This window comes from Lissotriton helveticus, chromosome 5_1 (genome assembly GCF_964261635.1).
Source record: "Lissotriton helveticus chromosome 5_1, aLisHel1.1, whole genome shotgun sequence".
Classification (NCBI taxonomy): Eukaryota; Metazoa; Chordata; class Amphibia; order Caudata; family Salamandridae; genus Lissotriton; species Lissotriton helveticus.
The window spans coordinates 2,137,202,699-2,137,226,899 of NC_136065.1; the positions used below are offsets into that span (position 1 = coordinate 2,137,202,699).

At 48.8% G+C, this 24,201-nt stretch overlaps 1 protein-coding gene across 2 annotated transcripts; it reads left to right on the forward strand.

Moving 5' to 3' along the window:
* Positions 1–1,566: 1,566 nt before the first annotated feature.
* Positions 1,567–23,687, forward strand: ASB6 (ankyrin repeat and SOCS box containing 6). 2 transcript variants are annotated; one of them, XM_078646247.1, is made up of 7 exons: positions 1,567–1,756; positions 9,895–10,077; positions 16,112–16,287; positions 20,343–20,449; positions 21,771–21,879; positions 22,223–22,309; positions 22,455–23,687. In XM_078646247.1, the coding sequence occupies exons 2-7, from the start codon at positions 9,932–9,934 to the stop codon at positions 23,129–23,131; spliced, it is 1,302 nt and encodes a 433-aa protein (XP_078502373.1). In that variant the 5' UTR covers positions 1,567–1,756; positions 9,895–9,931; the 3' UTR covers positions 23,132–23,687. The 2 variants fall into 2 exon arrangements, with proteins under 2 accessions (XP_078502373.1, XP_078502372.1); XM_078646246.1 differs by lacking the exon at positions 1,567–1,756 and adding an exon at positions 2,057–2,075.
* The last annotated feature ends 514 nt before the right edge of the window (positions 23,688–24,201 follow it).

Consider the following 24,201-nt stretch of genomic DNA (forward strand, 5'->3'; position numbering starts at 1 on the left):
TCCTTGTGTCCGTCCAGACGAGCTCTGTGCTGTATGTACTCTTCTCAAAAGGTACAAACCAGAGCCTGTAAATTGTCAATTACCTGAAGTGGCAGCTGCCACTGAGGATTATGCAGCCTGTCATGTCAACTGTTTAATGCAGCACTGAGCCTCCAAAGTCAAGGGAGGCTCAGCACCAGCTGCTATCTGCGCAACACCAGCACTAGTTCAGGTGTTTGGCAATCTTGCATAACCCTGTAGGCGAGAAAGTTGGTAAGTGGCCTGTCCAAAAGAGGCAAGCAATCAGTGTTGATAGAGTGATGTATGCGGTTGGAGGGGTGACGTATACCTATGAAATGTTATAAGTAGTGCTTTAAATGGAAAAATAGAAAAAGTGCTGCTGCTCTCCCATTAAATGTATTACATCAGTGCTGAGAAGTGCAGATGCTCTTACTTTTAAATTAGAGTAGTGCAGTTACTCAGTACCAGACACCATCTGCTCAGTTAAAGCAATAGTTTACATGAAGAAGTTTGGATTTAATGATCACCCTGGTAAGGTTTTGTATCATGGAATGGCAATTTTGCACAGGAGGGAGCGGTGTCAATTATCTGCGGTGCAAGCAGGTGTAAAGAGTAGGATGAGAGGAGATTCCACAAGTGTATTAAAATGTTTTTGAAGAAGTGTTTTGAAGGAGTATGCAGCTGTGGCCGGTAGTGGGAGTACCGGCCGGGCGGTGACGTGGGGAGGGGGAGAGACAGAGTGGGGGGTAGTAATGTATGGATTACGGTGTTTAACAGGTAAGTAAATACATAAATAAATTAAACAAATTTTGTTGCGCGCACTGCATCGCATTTGTTGATGCAGTGGGCGCAACGAAATTCGTTTTATTTATTTATATGTTTACTTACCTGTTAAACTCCGTATCCATACATTACTACCCCCCCACCCTGCCTCTCCCCTTCCCCACATCACCGCCGGCCAGTACTCCCACTACCGGCCGCGGCTGGGAATATGTGCATTGGAGAAAGCCGAAGAAGGGTGTGGTATTGCTTTTGGCCCCTGTTGAGGAGAACTGCCCTTCCATTTCTGGTACTTTACAGCAGTTTTAAGATAATCTTAAAGTTTCTCAATGCTCAAATGGGTGTAATTTCTGGTATTTATGTTTCCCTCGTCTTGATTTTGCTCGTGTCACTCATAGTCGTTGAATGTCACTCATAATTCCATTGAAATCCTGAAAATGTCACACATAATTAATCTGAAACCTTGGTAGATATGTGTTAGAGACCTAAAGACCAGCAGCCATTGGTTCAGACGGTTTACGTGACGCACGGCTCTGCTCGCGGGCTAACGTCGAATCTTCATTGGCTGTAGAGTTTCGTGGCTCACTCGAAACCCTGGGATAGGCTAAGAGCTCTTTGCTGGCTGCTCATTGGCTGTACAGTCTCAAAGGGGCGTGCACTCTGTGCACAGATGCTGCACGTCTCCTGCCCTCCGTCAGTGGGCCGGCTCTAGTCACGTCCGCAGTGATACTGGCTCTTCATTGGGTACGCGCCCGTCCATCTCAGTGAGCCGGCGCGCGCGAGGCCACAGTGCCGGTGACCTCACCAACGAGAACTCCACACCGCCGCAGCCGCCGTGACGCTATCCGCCCCCGAGAGCCACCCGGGCGTTGCCAGCGTCACGACGTCATCCTCCTGCGCTACTTCCGGCCCCGTGCCACACCGGTCACCGCCCGGGCAGCTTTCTTTGTGCGCCGCCGGGACCAGCGGAAGGACGGTGAGTGGGCCGGGGCCCTGCGGCAGCATGGGGGTGACGGCCGGGGCTCGGTACAGCCCTGCAGCGCGGGTCCACCCCCCCTCCCTGGGCTCCGCTGGGCGGGGCTACCCCCAGGCCCCGCCCCCGCAGGTCCGCGGAGGCGGGGCGCCTATGGCCCCGCCCACTTAGGCCCGCGGAGGCGGGGTCTCGTGGTCTTTACCCGGGTATTTACAGGCCTGGCTCTCTCTGTAAGTCAGATGCCACTGTCGGTGTCTTACAACAGCTGTTTCAAGAGGCCTAGAAATGGAGGGACGTTTAAGACGATTGCCATCTTTTTTTTGTAAGAAACTGCATTATGGGGCCATAATAACTCCTTAATAACCAGTCATGAAATGGTCCTAGTTCGAACTGTTTGCTACTCATGAATATCATTCTAGGTGGGTTGGTAGGTGAAGTATTTATTTATATCTAGCTGGAGATATCTTTTTTCTCCAATGCACCTGCTCAGATCTTAGCTGCCAAATTTGTCAGTAAACACTGTTCAAATTGGTTCCAGAGTGACTGCTTCATCCCTTGTTGCATAAGTCATCTCGTGGGAGCAAGAAGAAACACGTACACAAGTTATCCGGTGGCCTGACATTTTTAGAAATTCTGGTGTGGAGAGAAGCAGTTGAGATATAGTGTTTTTGCCGGTATACCAAGAAGGACAAAAAGGAGGCGATTGGGAGAAACAGCTCAGGAATTTGGAGTCATAGTATATCTTAGAAATGGACTCAAAATAGCCATGGCGACAAGGGAGAGGGCACATTTGGATCCCTGAGTTGTAGGTTTTACTACCTGTTAGATTTCTGTCCCGAGTTTTCACATGGGCAAATATTGTGATCTTGAGCAATGTTTTACCTCACTGAGCTTTACTTCTTTCCTGCATTGAAAGCTCCCACACACCATTCATATTGCATTGTGAACAACAGTAGAAACTGATGTTTCCACTTAAGTGCCTTTTGTGTGTGAAATCTCGAGCTATTAACGTATTCAGGAGTTTTAAAAGTTCAAATTGTGCCCATTGCACTGCAAAAATCACCTTAAGACCAACCAGGTCAAAACTCTGTTCGCTGCACTGACTGCACCCAGCTGCATCTGCACTGTCTTTGCTACAGGGTGCTTTGAGGACGGATGCTTAAACCATACTGAGTGTTGACCCTTCTGAACTGATACACTCTATGGAGAACACATGTTCCCAGAAAGGAGTGCAGAAGGTGAGCGGCACACAAAAAAAAGCTGATGCACTCTATGGAGAACACATGTTCCCAGAAAGGAGTGCAGAAGGTGAGCGGCACACAAAAAAAAGCTTTCTTTGCAAATGTACTGTAAGTGAAGGGCTGTACTAGCCCACGTTCTGACTGCCTGCTTGGACTGTACTAGAATTCAATTGGTAGCCCTTTTAAAGCAACACATGTCCAGCTATAGTGGAGAACTGCCCGTGCTGGTTTAACTGGCCCCTCTGCATTGCTTTCCCATGGAAGCTTTTAGTGGAAACCCCAAAATCAACTCAAGAGGCTAGAGATCTGTATAACCCCATAGGTTCAGATGTCTGCTGCACCATCTGGCCCCCGCTCTTCTGATGTTACTAACTAGAACACCCATTACTGAAACCACCAAGAGTTTGTTCAGTTTGTTTATGCTGTGTATTTTATGGTCATGTGAGATTTTTTTTATTGGTTTTCTTACACATTTTTCAAGCTATTATTGTAGGTTACTCTCCGGTAAATCCAGCTGCTTCCCTGTTTGAACCTTTAAGTAATTAGGATACTTCACCTTCAATCAATATGGGATTGTGAATAAAGTGAGAGATGATACAAGGGCCCGTTGGTATGGAGGAAGTTCATGAAGTGCCAGGAAAGGGATGGCTGTTCTTTTTGTCTCATGCATTTTATGTCACATTCTTTGTATGTTCAACAGGATGCCATCGTATAAAAAAATTACTAAGGGAAGCAAAGTGGTCTAAAGGCCAGAGCGGCCGCCTTTGGAACAGGGGGGACCAGGCTGGAGTCCCGACCTTAGCTCAACATCCTGTGACTCTAGGCAAATCTTTTAACCTACCATACCTAAAAAATACGTGCAACTTCTAGATTGCTGGTAAAGTGCTCTGATGCCCTTGGGTCAATGGCGGTCTATCTAAAACTCCCAATATATATTATAAATAGAGGCATATGAATGGAGTAATAGTAGTCAAAGGTTTGTGAAACCGCTAACAATATGTTCTACGCAGGCTGCCCATAAAGAAGCAATATTGAAACCTGCCTGACAGTCATCCCTATCATGCAGCAAGAATTCAGAGATTGAAACTTGCCTGGCTATCCTCAGCGCCATGCATTAAGAATTATTAATTTTGCCTTAAAATGGTGTTCCACCTGGAGTCCACTCTCAGATATGGTGTCTGTTGAGTATACTCAACTTTGCTGTGAAAGCCCTTATGCTTTGACTAAACAAGGGACGATCAGTGTATTACCCTTCCATCCTAGGGGAATGCAGTATTCAGAGTTGATGCTCATTCTTGTGGGAGGGTTTTCCCCCGAGCACTCTGGTCCAGAACAGCAAGTGAGTGGATAAATGTACATTTTAATATCTTACATCATGACTGTGCTTGGCAGCTTACTGGATCAGCGTTTCTTGTAGCTACGAATGGCAAAGAGGATAACAAATAAAAGCGTGAGGTTGTGAAGACTAGTCTGCTGTCTTCATCAGCCTACTGCATATTTGAGAATTGAGAATTTGAGAATTGAGTGTTGCTTTACAGTCATCACCCAAGTAGAATCGCCAACCTGTTAGTAACAGTACCCTGCGCCCATGATGCGTTCAAGTCTCATCTAGTTCTGTGCCTTCGCCCCATCTTATTGGGTGCTCCCTGTTCATGGGACGGTTGCCAGATTAAATGGGTCGCTTCACTCCCACGTTGAAACAATGGTACATCCGCCCCCAGTCCTGTATGTAACGATCTATGCAATCTTTGAGAGGCCTTTACTTGATGCCTCGCCTCCCACAGCACGGACAGTCCTGGACTTGAGCCCTGCCCGTTAAAAGCTAGTTGATCTGTTAAAGTCACTGGGTTTGACTCCACCTTCACCCCACAAGTCTGCTTCATCTTAGGCTTCATGACTCCACCTCCCATCCCCTTTGCATAAAGGTTTTTGTCTGATGGAATGACACCTACTTTAAAACCCTTGATCAGATTATTTGTCTCTTGAAGTTGTTCCCTTCCACTTATGGCTCCCACGTCTGATGTTACCCTTCTTTAAAGTTTATCCTGACACCCCTCTCAGCGAACTGTGTTGTTCTGTGCTATTCCTACTATTCTTCTGGTGATAACACCATACTGCCTTGTGAGCCTCCTGGCTTTAGAAACCTGAACACCTGATAATCAGCTGACGCCCCCTCCTCATAAGCACTTGATCCAATACCAGTTTCTAAACCTCCAAGGTTACATCTCCCTAAATATCCCATCGTGGGTGCCATTTTAGAAGGGGATAATCCTGATTTCCCCCTTCTTACCTTTTCAGCCTGCTTCTCTTGCCTAGGCCTGTTAACTGCCTGTGTACTTCACACACAACAAAATGCCGGTAACGCAGGACAGTGAGCGCCCCTTCTGAGGGAGGTAAGGATCTGCTTCAGACCTATGACGGGTGTCTCCAGGGACTGCGAAACGCATAGTTGGTGTTCAGAAGCATTAACAACTTATGAGCGGCTCAGCATGATGATGCTGCAGCTGCTGCTTGGAAACCTTTGTGATGTTACCATGCTGCTGTGTATGCTCAGAACAGAATGCTAGTATTTTCTTGAGGAGAGGAAGGTTCAATATCAAAAGGGTGCTTCCCTGTCTTTGTTGTGCTTGAAGTGAAAGGGTGTGGGGTGGATTCAATGGACTATCATTAGTCCTCTTTGTAGGTTTGAAGGATTTTGTTATTTTCGATCGATTTGAGACAAGCAGCACAATGTCTATGGGCCGCCTTTTATCTTCTTTGTTGTGACGGGAGCAAGACTAAAGCCCTTCACACGCCTGCTTCTGTTCCTCAGGGCAGATGTTGAATTATAATGGGCACATTATTAGGGATTTTACTACCTTTAAATGGAATTACCATAAAATAGTATTTACAACTCCAGTATATTAAACTTGGATGGATATAAGTTGGCCCTTTCTGGATTCAGATCTATGAACTAATGAGTTTTACATGGTTCTCTTTAGCAGATGCCTTAAGATACTGAGCTATAAAAATGGAGAGAGGAAAGTATTGTAATGCAAGTGTAAGAGCGCTGGGAGGGTTCTATATAGCAACACTAATGCATATTACTCTTTATGATACTGGTACAGTGTGAGCGCTCTGTGCATGGCCAGAGCTCTATGGACAGCTGCATAGTTGAAAGGTGGTCCATGGTGTAAGGATGATAGAGGTGCGTTACTTCAGCTTTGTGGTTAGTACTGAATAATGATGCATGTCCTAGGTAAACAGGGGCATGCATTTTTTAAGGTCTGTGGATAGCTGTTTACTGAAACAGTGGCCCGCAGCCTTGGTATGACATGACGTGTGTGGATAGTGGAGTCCTGAAATAGTGCTGTATGTTATAGGTGTGATAGAACCTGTAGTTAGAGCGCTGTGAATAACTTAACTGATGGTGGAATAGCGGCGTGTGGGGTGGTGACATAGACCTGCAGTAGAGCTGGTGAATACCTTCACGAGTGGTGGAATAGTGGTGCGTGGGGTGGTGACATAGGCCTGCAGTAGAGCCTGGTGAATACCTTCACGAGTGGTGGAATAGCGGTGTGGGGGGTGGTGACATAGGCCTGCAGTAGAGCCTGGTGAATACCTTCACGAGTGGTGGAATAGCGGTGTGTGGGGTGGTGACATAGGCCTGCAGTAGAGCCTGGTGAATACCTTCACGAGTGGTGGAATAGCGGTGTGGGGGGTGGTGACATAGGCCTGCAGTAGAGCTTGGTGAATACCTTCACGAGTGGTGGAATAGTGGTGCGTGGGGTGGTGACCTAGACCTGCAGTAGAGCTGGTGAATACCATCACGAGTGGTGGAATAGCGGCGTGTGGGGTGGTGACATAGGCCTGCAGTAGAGCCTGGTGAATACCTTCACGAGTGGTGGAATAGCGGTGTGTGGGGTGGTGACATAGGCCTGCAGTAGAGCCTGGTGAATACCTTCACGAGTGGTGGAATAGCTGTGTGGGGGGTGGTGACATAGGCCTGCAGTAGAGCTTGGTGAATACCTTCACGAGTGGTGGAATAGTGGTGCTTGGGGTGGTGACATAGACCTGCAGTGGAGCCCGGTTAACACCTTCAAGAGTGGTGGAATAGTGGTGCGTGGGGTGGGCCGATAGACCTGCAGTAGAGCCCGGTAAATACCTTCAAGAATGGTGGAATAGTGGTGCGTGGAGTGGGGTGATAGACCTGCGATAGCGCTCTGTGGATAACAGAGTGCTGCAATAGTGGTGTGTCGGTAGAGGCAATGGATGTTCTAGGAAATAATAATAATAATAAAACCATTTCTAAAGCGCATGGTTACACTAAACAGTGTGTCCCCGCGCTATGCTTGCTGTCCACCCCCTAAGTAGTTGTTACCACCAAGCCTAGAGACATTTCAAAGTCTGACAGCAGATTAAGTGTGTGGGAAAAGATGGGTTTTAAGTTTAAGACGAAATCTTGCTTCAGATGGCTTCATGCGAAGTTCAATGGGAAGCTCATTCCAGTATTTACCCACCAAGTACCTGAATGAGCAGCCTCCCATTCTGGCCTTTCGGATGCGAGGTACCGTGAACAGCATAGTTCCCAGCGACCTCAGATTGCGTCTAGGACAGTGAATAGTTAATAACGTTTGTAAATACACTGGGCCTTTCCCATGGGCAATGTGATGCGCAGTGCACAGCACCTTAAACCTTATGCGTTCCTTAATAGGAAGCCAGTGAAGTGTTGATAGGGCTTGTTTCCCTGAAGCTCTGCGAGGCAGATTCAGCACCAGACGTGCCGCGGCACTCTGAACCCGCTGCAGCTGATGAAGCAATGTCTTACTTAAGCCTATGAGCAAGGAATTGCCATAGTCAAGATGGGGCGTGACTAGGGCATGGATTAAAGTTTTCCTAGCACTAATAGGCAGAAGATCTAAAACTTTCCGTAGAGTTTTTAGGATGCCATAGCATTTTCCTATCACTTTTCCAACATGTTGTTTAAAGGACAGATTCACGTCCAGCAGAACACCCAAGTTCTTCACCGTTTCAGAAGGAGGGGGTGTAGGACCAAGTTCAGCCGGCCACCATACGGGTGACCAAATGGTTGGAGTTTTTCCAATTATCAACAGCTCTGTCTTATCACCATTTAAACGTAGACAATTATCATTCATCCAACTCGCTAGTGTTGTGAGGCAAGTGGAGTAATTAATTGCAGCTTCATCACTCTGTTCCTCGGTAAGTGAAATCATTAATTGTGTATCATCGGCATATGTGACGATGTCTACTCCAAATGATTCCACAATGTGAGCCAGGGGTTCCATATAAAGATTGAATAATGTCGGACTCAGGCTTGAGCCCTGTGGAACCCCATGACTCAACCCCCGGGGGGAGGATTTAAATGGGGGACAGTACACTTGAAAGCTTCTATTCTCGAGAAAAGATCTTATCCACTCGAGGGCCGAGCCTTCCACTCCAATTTCTGCGAGGCGAGACAGCGGCAAGCTGATTCTGTGCAATGGCCAGCTCTAAACCCCGACTGAGTGGGGTGTAGGAGATGCAGTGTGAACGCTCTGTGTATGCCTAAGCATAGACCTGGGTCGATAGGCATGCAGTTGGAGCTTTCTGGAAAGCAGGCTACTGGTATAGTATTTCATTTAAAGTTCACCAGTAGGTGCATTGTTGTGGAAGATAGGCGCTCTAGCTAGAACACTTTGGTCTGCAGCTACAGTTCAGCGGATAGCTAAACACTGCAGTAATGCTGCATGTGTCTCGCAGGGGGGCTGTCTTACCAGAGGCACTGCTATCCGCAGAGCTCCATCTGCATGGCCGAGTACTGCTATAGAGTTACATGAGGTAGGCGGGGGGACTTTCTTACCACAGTCACAGAGCTCCACCTGCATGGCCAAGTACTGCGATTAATGCTACATGAAGCAGGCGGGGTGGCTGTCTTACCACAGGCACTGCTATCCGCAGAGCTCCACCTGCATGGCAGAGTACTGCAATAGAGTTACATGAGGCAGGCGGGGGGCTTTCTTACCACAGTCACAGAGCTCCACCTGCATCGCCAAGTGCTGCTATTGATGCTACAGGAAGCAGGCAGGGGGGTGGTTGTCTTACCACAGGCACATCTTTCCGCAGTACTCCACCTGCATGGCCAAGTACTGCAGTAATGCTACATGAAGCAGGCGGGGGCTGTCTTACCACAGGCACATCTTTCCGCAGTACTCCACCTGCATGGCCAAGTACTTCAGTAATGTTACATAAGGCAAGCGGGGGAGGCTGTCTTACCACCGGCACTGCTATCCCTAGAGCTCCACCTGCATGGCCAAGTACTGTGATTAATGCTACATGAAGCAGGCGGGGGGCTGTCTTACCACCGGCATTGCTATCCGCAGAGCTCCACCTGATGTCCATGTACTTGGACATCCAGGTGGAGATCTGCGGATAGCTGCAGCCCACTTGCCTGCCACATGCAGCACCCATACCGTATTTGGACATGCAGGAGCTCCTGATGACACTCCTTCCAGCTTCTGCATCTCCTTCTGAAACGTTTCCTCCTTAATTCCTTCATTATCCGTAACACCATTATTTTTCTTTATTTTAGTTAAAGAGTTTTATATGGCACTGGCTGTGCACACGGGTATCGGAACGCTTTACACCGCTGTAAGGCATTAGCAGTCTTACGATACAGTATGATTGCAGTGTCAGACGTCCAATCATTATCAGTCAATAACAAACAGTATTTCTGTAATGAAGAGTGTTGAAACATTGTAAGGACCTTGGAAGGGATATTCATATGAAGTGGTAGTTTTCCAGCATGCAGGCATGAGCCAGGCTGGTCACACTAGGGTCCTCCATTATCTGTAATGCATCACCCACGTGGTTCACAATTTTAGATTCACAGTGACAGTGTTTGATTTTTTTTTTTTTTTCCAGGTCGGGATGAGTCTTGCTGAAGGAAGATACTGACTGAATGGTTCTCACACAAGTCTTCGTTATGCCGTTTCTGCATGGCTTCCGCAGAATCATCTTCGAGTATCAGCCCCTGGTGGATGAGATCTTGGCGGCGCTCGGAATACTGGACCCCGAGAGGCATGAGGGGGCAGAAAACATGCTAAGGTAACAGCACCAAGGCGCGGGTAATCTGAGGGCAGCCATGGTCTTGGTACAAGAATCTATAACCGCTCATCATGCACCAGTGAGGTTCCTGGTTACTCCATGTATCTACCACTAATCTTCTGCTGTTCATCGCAGTCAGTACACTTGTGGCTCGATGTCCTTTCTCCATTGCTTTATGTAAGCTGCTCACGGTATGTATCTTAGTCACTGCACTTGTTGCTCGTGGTCAATAGCTCCGTCACTGTATGTAAGCTACTCAACGTATGTATCTTAGTCACTGCACACTTGTTGCTCGTGGTCCATATCTCCGTCACTGTATGTAAGCTGCTCAACGTATGTGTCTTAGTCACTGCACTTGTTGCTCGTGGTCAATAGATCCGTCACTGTATGTAAGCTACTCAACGTATGTATCTTAGTCACTGCACACTTGTTGCTCGTGGTCCATATCTCCGTCACTGTATGTAAGCTGCTCAACGTATGTATCTTAGTCACTGCACTTGTTGCTCGTGGTCAATAGCTCCGTCACTGTATGTAAGCTACTTAACGTATGTATCTTACAGCCTGATTCATGAAGCGAAATAGCGCCCGCAATGGCAGCGAAAACGCAATTGCGGGTGCAAAACATGGAATCGGCATTCATGTACGAAATAGCGAAATCGCTAAAAAATAATAGCGAGCGGAATAGCGATTACGCTGTAAAAGTCGCAGACTCCGGGAAGTCGAGCATTAGCGAAAATGAAATAGCGACCAACCACGGAATCTGCGATTTGAATAGCGAAACGCAATACTGTCTCAATCGGCATTCATGAAAGAAATACATTAGCGAAAAATCGCTAAATCGCACATTAGCGCGGCGCAATTTAAGGACAACTCAAAGCAGGTGGTAACCATAAAAGCCATGATTAACCAAATTTTGAAAAACTGTTAGCCAATCACCAACAGGTCCAGGCCTGACCAATCACACATAAGGACATTCAGCAGCAGCAATAGGCGTTCCACAATGCCTGGGATGTACATGGTGGTGAGGCGGCGAAGGCTACAGCGAGCAGCACGGAGGAGACGCATGAGGCAGGCACGGATTTACCGGCAGCGGGTCACCTTGCTGGGGCAAACCAGAGAACAGATTTATGCCAAATACAGGCTGAATGGGGAAATGATCACCTGGCTGATACAAGAACTCGACCCCATCATGCAGCACCCAACAAGGCGAAACAATTCTGTGCCCACACATGTGCAGGTATTGTGCAGCCTGCACCTCCTGGCATCCGGCAGTTTCCAGGGCATAGTAGCCGCTGCTGGGGGGATTTCCCAGCCCACCATGTCACGCTGCCTCCACACTTTTGTTGACGCCATGCTCACCCAGCTCCACCAGCACATCACATTTCCCACCAGCCAACAGGATTTGGACCTCACAAAACTACAATTTTATAATGTTGCCCATTTTCCCCATGTCCTTGGCTGCATAGACTGTACCCACGTCGCCATCTGCCCACCAGCTGGCACGGAGTATATGTACCGCAACAGGAAGTCCTACCACTCCCTCAACATACAGATGGTCTGCAATGCCAAGACCATCATCACTGACATTGTGGCCCAGTACCCAGGGAGTACCCATGACTCCTTTATCTTCAGGCACAGCGGACTCCACACACGACTGCTCAGGGGAGAGTTTGGGGAAGGACACCTACTTGGTAAGTACACTTTGTCGACAATGTCACATTGCTATGAAGTAACTGCGCTGCACAGGCAATCAACATCTGCTCCTCTCATTCAGGTGACAGTGGCTACGCCCTACGGGAATACCTCCTGACCCCTTACCTCAACCCTGCCACACCTCAGCAACGCCGCTACAATGTTGCGCACATCCGGACAAGGAACTGTATTGAAAGGACATTTGGCCTGCTCAAGAGCAGGTTCCGTATACTGCACAAGACAGGTGGGGCCATGTATTACAGTCCTGCAGCGTGCTGCCGCATTGTGGCTGTCTGTGCAATGCTTCATAACATTGCAACCAAGCGCCGGATACCTGTTGACATCTCAGGCAGTGAATCTGAGGGGGACGACCGGCCACCAGCACATGCGCACCATGCACGCGGGGAGAACCCAGCTGAAGGCCACAGACGTCGCAACCATATCACAGCTAACAATTTCTAGCCCACCCCCTTCCCCCACCCCACATATCACAATTGCATGCAAACTGTAATGATTACACAAGGCGTATGTGTGCACCAAAATAAATGTATTTGTTTGAATCACAAAAAATATAAATGGGTGTTCGTAATAACTATATACAAAAAGCAGTATTCATGCATACTGCATGGGACGCTCCATTGCAGGCTTAAGTTCAGCCTGCGTCTGTGTCCCTGTCACAATGTCATTGCCGTCTCCGGCGCACAAGTTGCTGGCGCCTGGGAGCCTCTTCCTCTTCCTGGGCAGCTGGAGGTGGGGCAGCCCTTGCGCTGCGCCTAGGTGGGGGGGCCTGCGCGGCAGAGTGGCTGCTGACACTAGAGGTACCCTCACTAGCATCATCACCCCCCACAATTGCCGGAATCACAGGTGCGTGCAGTGCGGTGACCGCGGTTGTCAAGTGCTCCAGCACCCGGGTGATATCTTCGCAGCACTGGACGAGTTGGTGCTGCTGGGTTAAGGAGCGGCGCGCAAGCAGGGCGGTGGCATTTGCCGAGGAATAATTGGAGCGGCTGTTGGTGGTCAGCCGGCTCAGCAACTGGTGGTGGCGCCTGCCAGCAACACTTCGGTGCTTCACCAGCGCAGCGGTGTTGTCTTCCATTGCCGTCGTCATGCGGTCAATGGCCGCCGTCATGCGGTCCACCCTGTCGCCCACTCCCGCAACATTGCGGCCGATCTTCTGCAGCTGGAGCTGGATGGCTCCCTGCTGCTGCGACTGGCGCTGGTGTAAACGCAGCATGCGCCGCTCCACACTCATGCATGCGTGGAAGTGGCCATTGCCCCTCCTGGTGGTCGGCCGCTGTGTAGCCGATGTGGCTGGCCCAGATGGTGGTGGACGAGCTGCAGGTCTTGCAGCAGCTGGTGTTGCAGGTGCGGCAGGTGTGGTGGGTGGCCTGGCCTTGGCAGCTGGTGGGCCTGAGGCGGATGCGGCAGGTGTGGTGGGTGGCCTGGCCTTGGCAGCCGGTGGGCCTGAGGCGGATGCGGCAGGTGTGGTGGGTGGCCTGGCCTTGGCAGCCGGTGGGCCTGAGGCGGATGCTGCAGGCAAGGTGGGTGGCCTAGACTTGGCAGCCGGTGGGCCTGAGGCGGATGCTGCAGGCAAGGTGGGTGGCCTAGACTTGGCAGCCGGTGGGCCTGAGGCGGATGCGGCAGGTGTGGTGGGTGGCCTGGCTGCTGGTGATGGCGCTGGCGCAGGGGCTGGTGGCTGGGTGGCAGGTAGGGATTCCTCCTCCTGGGCCTCCTCGTCGATCAGCAGCCTCTCACTGTCGCTGCTATCTCCTGCACCTGTGAGGGTAAGTGGATACTCATTAGGTGCATGTGACTGACAGACGTGCAGATGTTACATGCATGCTGGGTGTCATTCCCTGGGTGGCTGTGTATTTGCGCACTTTGGAACCTTTCGGGCCGCATTGTGGTAGTACTACATTGTGGACATACTACGTCTCCCACAATGCTTCAGGGCATTTCCTGATGCACGGCATGACTAAGGGCCAATGAGTGAGCCTATTTGGTCATGGGCGGTCATAGGGACAGGGTCGCAGTCGCATGCCACTTACCTTGGGTGTCTTGGGTGGGGCGGGAGGAGTCCAGAGGGGTGACGCCAACACACGCCTCCCTCTCCAACGTGTCCTCTACCCAGTCCTCCAGGGGGGTGTTGGGTGGGACAGTCGGGCCACCTCCTCCGGTGCCTGATGCCTCACCAAGGCGCTCCGCAACCCTCTCCTTGGCACGCCCTCGGAGGTCGTACCACCGCTTCTTTAATTCCTCAAGGGACCTGTCCGCAACTACCACAGAGTTCACACTTGCCGCAATCCCCACCCAGATTCTCCTCTTCTCCTGCTCCGGGACCCTCCGGGAGTTTGCACCAAACAGCTGGTCGTGGTTGGCCACCACACCCTCTATGAGGTTCTCCAGCTCCTGTTCCGAAAATTTCAATTTGCGCTTTCGGCCAGCGCTGTTGCTGGGTCCTGCCTGCTGGTCCTCTGCCATAGCGGTCGCTATTTCGGCGGGGTCGGGATGCGCAAACGGCGAGTTGGTGGCAGCTTTCCGTCGTGGACAGTCGACAGTTGGCGTCACTGTGGTGTTTGGGGGTGGGATTTGGCTGCTTCCTGGTTGTGATGTCATCACGGTGCTCGGAATGCGTCTTCCCGTTTTCCTGATCCCGCGAGAATGCGACTCGCAATCCCGTGCAATCGGGATTGCGAGCGCAATCTCGTGCGATCGGGATTGCGAGTCGCAATTCCCGCTCGCAGGTAGCCGGAAATAGCGATTATTCTGCGTTTTTGGTGGGTCGCTAACGGCTTTAGCGCCCGCATGCGAGTCGCTATTTTTTCTCAGATAGGTACATGAATGCCGTTTTGCGTTTCCTCAATAGCGAGTCGCTATTGATCGCTATTAGGGACACGCAAAACGGCCCGTACATGAATCAGGCTGTTAGTCACTGCACACTTGTTGCTCGTGGTCCATATCTCCGTCACTGTATGTAAGCTGCTCACTGTATGTATCTTAGTTGCTTCACTTGTTGCTCGTGGTCCATAGCTCCGTCGCTGTATGTAAGCAGCTCCCACTATGTTTCTCCGTTGCTGCACTTGTAGCTCGTGGTCCATATCTCAGTCACTGTATGTAAAGTGTATCTTAGTTACTACACATGTTGCTTGTGGTCCATATCTCGGTCACTGTATGCAAAGTACTCATGGTACGTATCTTAGTTACTACACATGTGATCCATATCTCCAATTCACAGGTGTTGCTCTCAGTCCGTAGCTCCATCTCTGGACATGTTGGTTGTTGTCCATATTGCCGCTGCATGCCTGCCCAAGCAGCATCTTTAACTCTTCACGTGTGCTGCTCATAGCCAGTGCTCCTACGCTACATGTGTCAACTGACCTTCACGCACTGCCTTACGGTTCATTCATCGTCTGCGTCTGACGGGCGTGACTATCTGCAGATGGCGATGGGTGACCACACATCTCAGGGGGAGGTTACAGAGAAGAGAAGTAGGCAGGATGAGAATGTGAAATAGCGGCATATTATAAGAGCAGCATGCTCCTGTTCGAGCTGGAGTGCCCACCGTGGCAGCTTCAAGGCACTGTCTCCTTTCTGTTTGTTAGTTGCAAACACTACCTGAGGTGATGGTTTATTACTCTTTGTTGGAGGGAGTGCAGAGAGGGTGGGAAAGAACACCTGAACACACAGTATTCTGGGTGCTCAGTTTTCTGTATTATTCTTGAGAACCCATACTCTGAGTACGAGAGGTCACCGCACAGACCATGTTTTCGCATCTTTAATTCGTACCTTGTTTTTCGTGCGAAACTGATTTTATTTCTCGTTTTGTTCTTTGACAGAGGTCCTGTAATCACATGGTACTAAATGTGAAGTGACTACTAAGAACATCTCACTGGGCAGTGGACACGACACCCTCCTTTTTAATGCATGACTTAGTGGGCTTATGTTTGTGTGTGTGTCAATCTATGTATTGCACCAGGCCACTGTGAAGCGCTCTGATGCCCGCAGAAGGCCAGGCTGATAAGGTAACAGACACGTGAAACCAAGCTACACAACTGATTTCTATCCGTGACACATGTAGGCATGTTCACTCTGTAATGTAATATATCAACACATTCTTGTGCTGCAGATTATTGTCATCCATGCGCGTACGTTGTACTACATAAGAAAGCTGCGTTTCATTCACGTCTTCTTTACTTCACATCGATTCTCCCCCACCTGGGCTTCATTCAGAGTACCAAGTGCTTGGTGATCAGGCAGCATCTTTATTCAATGTCTAGCAGACACTTTAGATTTGAATTTAACACTTTAAAAGAGGATCTGGTATTTTCTCCAATTCTGACAGCTGCCCTGGTGAAGATGCTGCTAAGATCCAAGTTCTCCACAACGTGTTGCAGAGGGAGGCCCCATCACCGTTTTATCAGGAAGGAGTGAGTTACTCGATGCTGAAGATAGCCGAGCTTGGACTGGTGCGTGCGGCTGAGGCCCTCCTGCAGCATGGAGCTGATCTCGGCTTCGAAGGTAACTGGACGAATAAGGCAGCAAGTCACAGAAGGTCGACATGCAGACCTGCTAAGCATGAATTTGGGTTCAGTGCCAATGACGTATAACCTAAGGTGTATTTTGATTTAATTTAGTGGTTTTGTAAAGCACTGCATGCTGGCGCTGGCAACATCTGAGGACCCTCTGACAGTGGCAGGCGGTTGTGCAGGCAGGGAAATGATTGCTCCTGCCTGCAGGGAGCAGCCTTAGTAGCTGCTCCCTGCAGGTGGTAGCAATGCCGGCTCCCGTTGTATGCAGGGAGCTGGCTGTGACTGCGGGGGCCATAGGGGCTCCCCCTTGGCCCCCAGGACAGTGTGTCCTGGGTGGGCACCAGTGCACCCACCTTGTGTTGCACCGGGCCCCGGTGTATGGGGTCCCTGGGGCGGAAATGGGCCATGCGAGGGGGACTGCATACCCCCTCCCCATTCTAAATGCTGCCGGGCCCCAGTGGATGGGATACCTGGGCTGAAATTGCCCCGGGGAGGGGCACGTGCACCCCCTTCAGAATGCCAGGCTTTAGGAGATGGGGGTCCCCAGTGCCCCCACCCTCGCCTTCAAAACAATGCCAGGAGATGGGGTCCTCGGGGTCAAAATCTGGGAGGGCTGCAAGCACCCCCTCTCCCCTTTATTTAAAAGAGTGGCCCTGGGGGATGGATTCCCCAGGGTCTAAACAGGGTTGGGGAGGGGGCCACATGCTCCCCTTTTATTTATTGAAGTGGCCCCATGGGATGCGGTCATCGGGCCGATAACGGATCAGAGAGGGGGCTATGTTGCAGAAAAACATGTTGTACCTGCAGTAGGAGAAACTCATTAAAAAAATAGTGCTTACAGACTAAAGAAGATATACCGTGTAACAATGGAAGTAAAGGGGCCAGTCCTCATGGGAGGTTACAAATGAAGACAAGGCAGTACTAAGGAAGGACTAACAAGTAACCCTGGGCGTAGTTTGCGTAGTATCGCTACGCGTAGTGCACTTCGCGAACTGCGTTGTGCAATGTGCAATATGCGGTTTGCACTGATTGCACAGTGCCGGATGCTTGTCCACACTGTGCAATCAGTGCAAACCGTATCTTGCACAGTGCAAGCGGTCATTTTCTGTCGCTCGAGTAGCAGCTTTCTCAACGCGGACTGGTAGTTTCTCATCGCGGGCGGTTGCGAGCATACACGACCACTTGCAATGAGAAACCTGACCTCCCTGCGTTGAGAATCTCGCCGGAAAGTTTATTTTTCATGCTCGCAATCGGCAACTTGATGTTGCTGATCGCAAACAAGGAAAAAGTCTCGCCGGGATGTCATTTTGCTCGCTCGCGGTCGCCAACTTGACGTTGAGGACCACGAGCAAGCAAAAAACAACTGCGACGCTATGCTTGTTTGCACTGTGCTACGTGCAATTCGCATAGTGCGAAGTAGCGCAAACTACGCGAGCGTAGCGCTTCGCCCAGGCTTACTAACAAGCCTATTAACGAATCCGAAGCCAGCATTTACAAAGGACACTGACACAAGCCAATTACAAATATGGACATGGTGTGGCAGAGGCCATACTCAAATACAGCAGCACTCGACCTACAAAAGACCCTGGGGGATAGGGCCCCCAGGGCCAGGCGCTGTGGCAAACCCCCCATTGCGCATGGCTGGCTGCATGTTGGGGTTAGCGGCAGGGCTTGGCCCCCATGCGTGACGGGGAGGAGGATTGCATATTCATATGGTAATTAAGTATTACTTTATACAAAAAAAACAGAAATTCACTGGAAATAAATAAATGTTATTGTTGGGTGTGATAAAAAGATCTGTTTTCATTAACAAGAAAAAAAAGTGGAAAATCACTGGAAAAACCAAAGGTTAAAGCAACGTTATAGTTAAGTTAATTTGTTAATGAGAACATTAACGTTTTGAACTTAAAAAAAACACAGACTTTCACCAGTTCTAGTTAGCAACACTAACTATAACTTTCTCCACCGCCATGCACTGCTTATGAACTCACTCATGACATCACTCATGAGTTCTATGAGATCATTTATGACATCAATGATGCATCTCAAATTCCATCACTGATGACTTCACTGATGGCCTCGTTCAAGCTTCGTTTTGCTGCGTATTACTCTATAAATGACTACGGCATTAGAGGCCTGACAGTAAATACCAAGCACTCTGGAGAATATCAGCCATTATTACTTCCATCACAGATTCAACGCCCTTAGGTATAGAAAGCATGCATTATGTGCAGCATTGACCCTGTACCACACATTTTACAGCTAGTATAGTTCACATGAACAATCAACCACAGATCTATAGGAAGCCCTCATTAACTACGATGTTCAACCTGCATACAACTATTCACCGAAAGCCAAGTTCTGAAAAAGTAGTGAATGTCCGTTCCAAAACAAATGACCTAATTTGGACAGCTTTTATCTGTATCGAACCTGAAACTCGCCAAACCTACATTAAGAAATGAAGTTGATATCAGAAGAGAACAGGGCTTACTCTATGGAGCGTTTACTGTATACCACACTGTTGGCAAACAGTGAAACTTTCATGAGAAATAAATCAGAGTATTAAAAAGTATTCGCTAAGAACAGTGTACACTCTATGCAATCAGTTGTAAAAAAAGAAAAAGACTCTATTTGTTAAAAAAATAACCAAGATCTGTGTTAAACATCATACTACCTTACCGTTCATACTGTGGTGAAAACTTGACGGATCTTTTCAAATAAAACAAGCTCATGTACATAGGTTAGGACCTGGTGCACAGTCTTCTGTGTTAAGTAGAAATTGTCTTGCGGTCACAAGTCGTCTAATGACACATGGCTAGTTACAAAAGTTAGTATCTACTGTGTAGAATATTACTCCTGTTGAAAACCTTCTCTACAGAACCAAGGAAAGTTGTGTGGAACATAATGAACACAAGTCAGCTGTCACCTGCACACAGACCTCCTCTTGAATACATAAGTGTATAACGTGGTCAATACCTCTACCCACCTATTGTGCATTAGGAGCACATGTGTTTTGTAAACAGTTACACCCATTAGCTGGACCCAGTATCTTCACGAATATGTACACACGTAATATAGTGCTTAACCGCCACTATGTAAACTGTAATACAAACTAGCACACTCAATGGATGATGTCATCAGTGTTGTCATAGAACATGTCATGGCAGGGGAGCAAGTTATAGTTAGTGCTGCTAACTATAACTGGTGAATTTCTGTGTTTTTTTTTTTTAGTTTCAGAACGTTAATGTTGTCGTCATTGACAAATTCACCCAGCTATAACTTTACATTAACCTTTGATTTTTCCTGTGTGTGTGTGTGTATATATATGTTCTATCCAGGGTTGTTCAACTTAGTAGACTAAGAAAGTGATAGTCTAGCCATCAAAGACGTAAGTTAAGGTAACTTTCTTTGGTGCTCGTTTACTATAAAGGCCTTGATCTTGCAGTCAGGCACACTAGTATTGAAGGTTCCTTCGATGGGCGGTTGTGTGGCTCACTTTATATAGAGATGTTGATGTTCCTAACCCTCTTCTAATACACTTTTGGAAACATTGTTATTCAGCCTATTTGGAATCAGAACTCCCTCGACAAAGTAATCTGGTGCAAGAGTCAGTCAGCATCATAGGAGCTTTTGGCACTCTGCCTTTGAACCACGATATGATGTCACTCCTCATTAGGCTTGGATGTCAAGATCCTTGACTAGACCTCCTTTCTCGTGAATCAGTCGAGCATTCTGGTACTCCCACGCCCTGCAAGATGTTGCAGGGATTCTGTGTGGGCACAGAACTGTGCGCAGGAAACCAGGACCTCAGTGACTTGTGGTGTACCAGAAACTCACCTCAGTACCCAGAACCCCTATCCGGCACGCATCAGTGTCTCATTAGCCCTCCGTCCTGATGACCAGAAGCTATCCTTCACAGATGTGCAGTATTGATGCTTTTATCCTGCCAGGGACACAGTCACGAAAATATGGTTGTTTAATGCTTCAGTGTTGTACTTTGTGTGTTTGCATTTGATAGTTTAATGAACGGTCTCTTTTTTCTAGATCCTGTCACTTACTACACTGCTCTACACATCGCTGTTCTCCGGAACCAGCCGGACATGGTGGAGAAGCTTGTAAAACATGGAGCTGACATTAACCGGCGAGATCGGGTAAGAAAGTCAAGCTGACCCGAGAGTCTGAAGCAGAGCATTATGATATCCTGCCTTGATCATGAGAAACAGGACTAGCTCTCAGTTTGGGTCAAGCTTAGGATGCAAGTTCTTGCGCTTGATGTAAAGGAGGAGGCTTTACGGTGAAATGGTACCACATAGCTCCTTCGATGTGGAGGGTGAGGCAGGGCGACTGATTCATGAATACCTGTTGCACTGCCAAGCACTCTGATGGCTAGCTGTAGCCTTACATGTGACCCAATTTAAATGTTTCCAAAGTAATCATTTGTCATGAAAAGGAGGATAAAATGGGCATCGGTTATTGGTTTCATAGGAATGCTAGGTCTCTGAAGAGCACAGTAATGATATTTTAGTCTCGTAGTGAATTCATAAATAAATAATGATGCCCTGGCCAGAGCAGTAAAACGGCGAGCAAACTGCTAACGGGTCATGGGATAGTTGTGGAATAGCAGTTATGCCCAGGCCGGTACATGGCCTTAGAAGAGCTCATAGGCACCTTCACAAATAATAAATATATCGGGAGTCTGTGGGCTGCAAGTTGTGCCATGGTTTGGACCTAGTCAAAACCAGAAAAATCATTTGTAATATTTTTCTTTTTGGAGGCGACGAGGTGTGTTTGGTGGTGTTCCCATTCTTTGTTATGTGAGAGCTCGTTAGTGTTCGGTAGGCCTTGCACTCTGCTCCTTTTGGTGTTTGTAGTACAGATTGCGGCTCAGGATTCAAAGAACACTTTCCTGTGTAGTTGTACCTTGTGATTCAGTACGCCCCATAGCCTCGTGGACTGGGATTCTACTACTGTGCATTGTATGGTGATGCACTAAGAGCGGACACTGCCGGGTCGAGGCAAGTCCATGCTGGTGATGCGCTAAGTGGACACTGCAGAGCAGAGGCTAGTCTATGCAGGTGACACGCTTAGAGAGGACACTGCATGGTCGAAGCACGTCCGCAGGTGATGCGCTAAGAATAGACACTGCAGTGTAGAAGCAAGTCTATGGAGGTGACGCACTGAGAGTGGACACTGCAAGGTAGAAGCAAATCTGCAGGTGACGCGCTAAGAGTGGACACTGCAGGGTAGAAGCAAATCTGCAGGTGACGCGCTAAGAGTGGACACTGCAGGGTAGAAGCAAGTCTATGCAGGTGACGCGCTAAGAGTGGGCACTGCAGGGTAGAAGCAAGTGTATGCAGATGAAGTTCTCTGGATTTAATGTGATATTTGTAGTGATGAAGCATCCTGCTCCAGAGGCTAGTTATCCTCTGCACCCTGCACAGAGCTTTGAATAACTTGTTGATTCCTTTTCAGATCCATGAGAGCAGTCCTCTGGACCTGGCCAGCGAGGAGACCGAGCGCCTCCCCTGCCTGCAGCGGCTCCTGGCCCTTGGTGCTGATGTCAACGCAGCAGACAAAAATGGTCAGTTTAAGATCCCTTGAACATTGCTAATTGTGGTGACACCAGCCTTTATGAGGGTGCATTGAGTTGGAGCTGTACAAAGCGTCCAGTGATCTGCATTGCACTCTGCTGTTGCCGCGCACTGACCTAGTAAAGAGAGTGGTCATTTTTAATATGGCTCTTCAGAATATCAAAAGGCTGCAACCCTCTCCTTTCTCCCTTTACAAAAGTTCTCATAAGATCTCTGGTTAAGGTTTTAAGTAATCTAGGTTACCCCCGTCCCCTACCCTTGCCCCCAATAACGCACTTTGTGGCTTGGACTCTTTCTGCCCCTCATGAGAGCCTCTCTATCTTCTGTCTGCAGGAAAGACTGCTTTGCTGCATGCCTTGGCGAGCAGTGACGGTGTCCAGATCCATAACACGGAGAACATCCGGCACCTGCTGGAGGGAGGTGAGTCTGGTTTGACCGACTGACTGTTGATTGCTCTCTTAAAGAGCTGATGAAGGGAGTCCAAATTAATTCACTGATGTGGATTTCTGACATTGATTTGTGCTGCAGAATTTAACCTCCGTTTGTGTCCCGTCTCTTGTTTCAGGCGCTGATGTGACAGTCACCACTAAAGATGGCGACACCGTGTTTACCTGCATCATCTTTCTCCTTGGGGAGGCTATTGGAGGGGAACCAGATGAGGCCGAAATGATAAACCACTTCTGTTTCAAAGTCACGCAGCTGCTGATGGCTCACCATGCTGACCCCAGCGAGTGTCCATCCCATGAGTCTCTCACGCACGCCTGCCTTAAAGGCTTCAAGGCCCACTTCCCCCTTCTGCGCTTCCTGCTGGAGTCAGGGGCGTCCTCGAACTGTTCCCTCCATGGGCCGGCCTGCTGGTCTGGTTTCCACATCGTCCTGGACAAACTGTGTGGCCAGCTAGGCTGCTCGGAGCACACCCCGTCCTCTATGGCAGAACTCCTTCAGAAGGCTGAGACTGTCCTGGAGCTCATGGCTGCCAACACCTCGCGAGTCCAACTGCCCGAAAACTTTCAGATGAGTTCGGCAGGCTGCAGCCGGTATGCAGACAAGATCTCAGCCCTGTACCACTACCTGAAGCAGCTGGCGCAGTCACCTCCACCACTGAAGCACCTGTGCCGGGTGGACATTCGGAAGCAACTGAGGCCTTGGCCCCTGGATGTGAAAGTGAAGAGCTTGCCTCTTCCTGATAGGATGAAGTTCTACCTGTTAGTGGATCACAGCACCTATCAAGACGCGCTATGATCCGGAATGTAAGACCACACGGTGCTCTCCAGTCTATGGCCTTTGAAAACACGCATCGGTTGTGCTGCCACCGACCTGCCTCTACCACTGATCTTTGTACCTCTGTAATTACATCATTCTCTTCACATCTCATGTCTGCGAGTACTGTCTGCATACGTGTCACAGAGTGGGACAGGGAGTGATGTGCTCCGGCTCATTACTGGAAGCTGGCTGTCTGGATGGAGGTCGTGGGCTGGAGGAATGAACATTAATGTGTAATCAGGAATATCCTTCGATTTAGCAATTCTTGCAGCAGTGCCTTGCGCACGTAAGAGTAGATCCTCCTCTCACCTCATTAGGAGATGCTTCTATCAAAAAAGATTTCCCTTTTTATTGTTTTATTTTCATCAGTTTGGAGTCCTTCCAAAGTTGGTATTTTCTGTTGCTCTGTGATCTCCACTCTTCCAAACAAGGGCACCAGTGTTTTTTTGGGTATTTGAAATTGAGGCCTCATTGGACAAACTACTGTTTTCCTCTGGTGAACTCACTCGGGGCTCCAATAAACAGTCTGAACTGACAAGTTGTGTAGTGATTGTCCTTCATTCGTACTGCAGACCGCTGCCCAATCCCAGCCTTGAGTTCCAAAGCTGCTCTTCAACTCATTCTCCTGCTCCTGTCTTTAACTCCAGCCCACGCCGCTAAGGTTCTTTCTGTGCGGTGTTCTCAGAGTTGACCAATTTCTCTGGGACGAGTGCTTCTTCCGGGATGTTGAATTTTACGTAGTGATGAGTTTTCTTTTCAATAATCTAGTATCGCTTGTGAGAGAGACGCCTAATGGGATATAGGAGACCACTCTCTATACCGGGGTCTCCAACCTTTTTTGTACTAAGATCCATTTATTTTCAATGAAAATCCTTCCAATGTCAATAGTGAGCACTTCAGGCGAGATTGCATTACTGAGCACATCGAGCAAAATCATAAGCAGAGATCACGCTATATCAGCCAGGGTTGCCAGCAGTAATAGAAAGGAAAATGCTACTTACCAGTATGCATCTGTTCTTGGCATGTAGAGCTGCAGAGTTGCACACTGC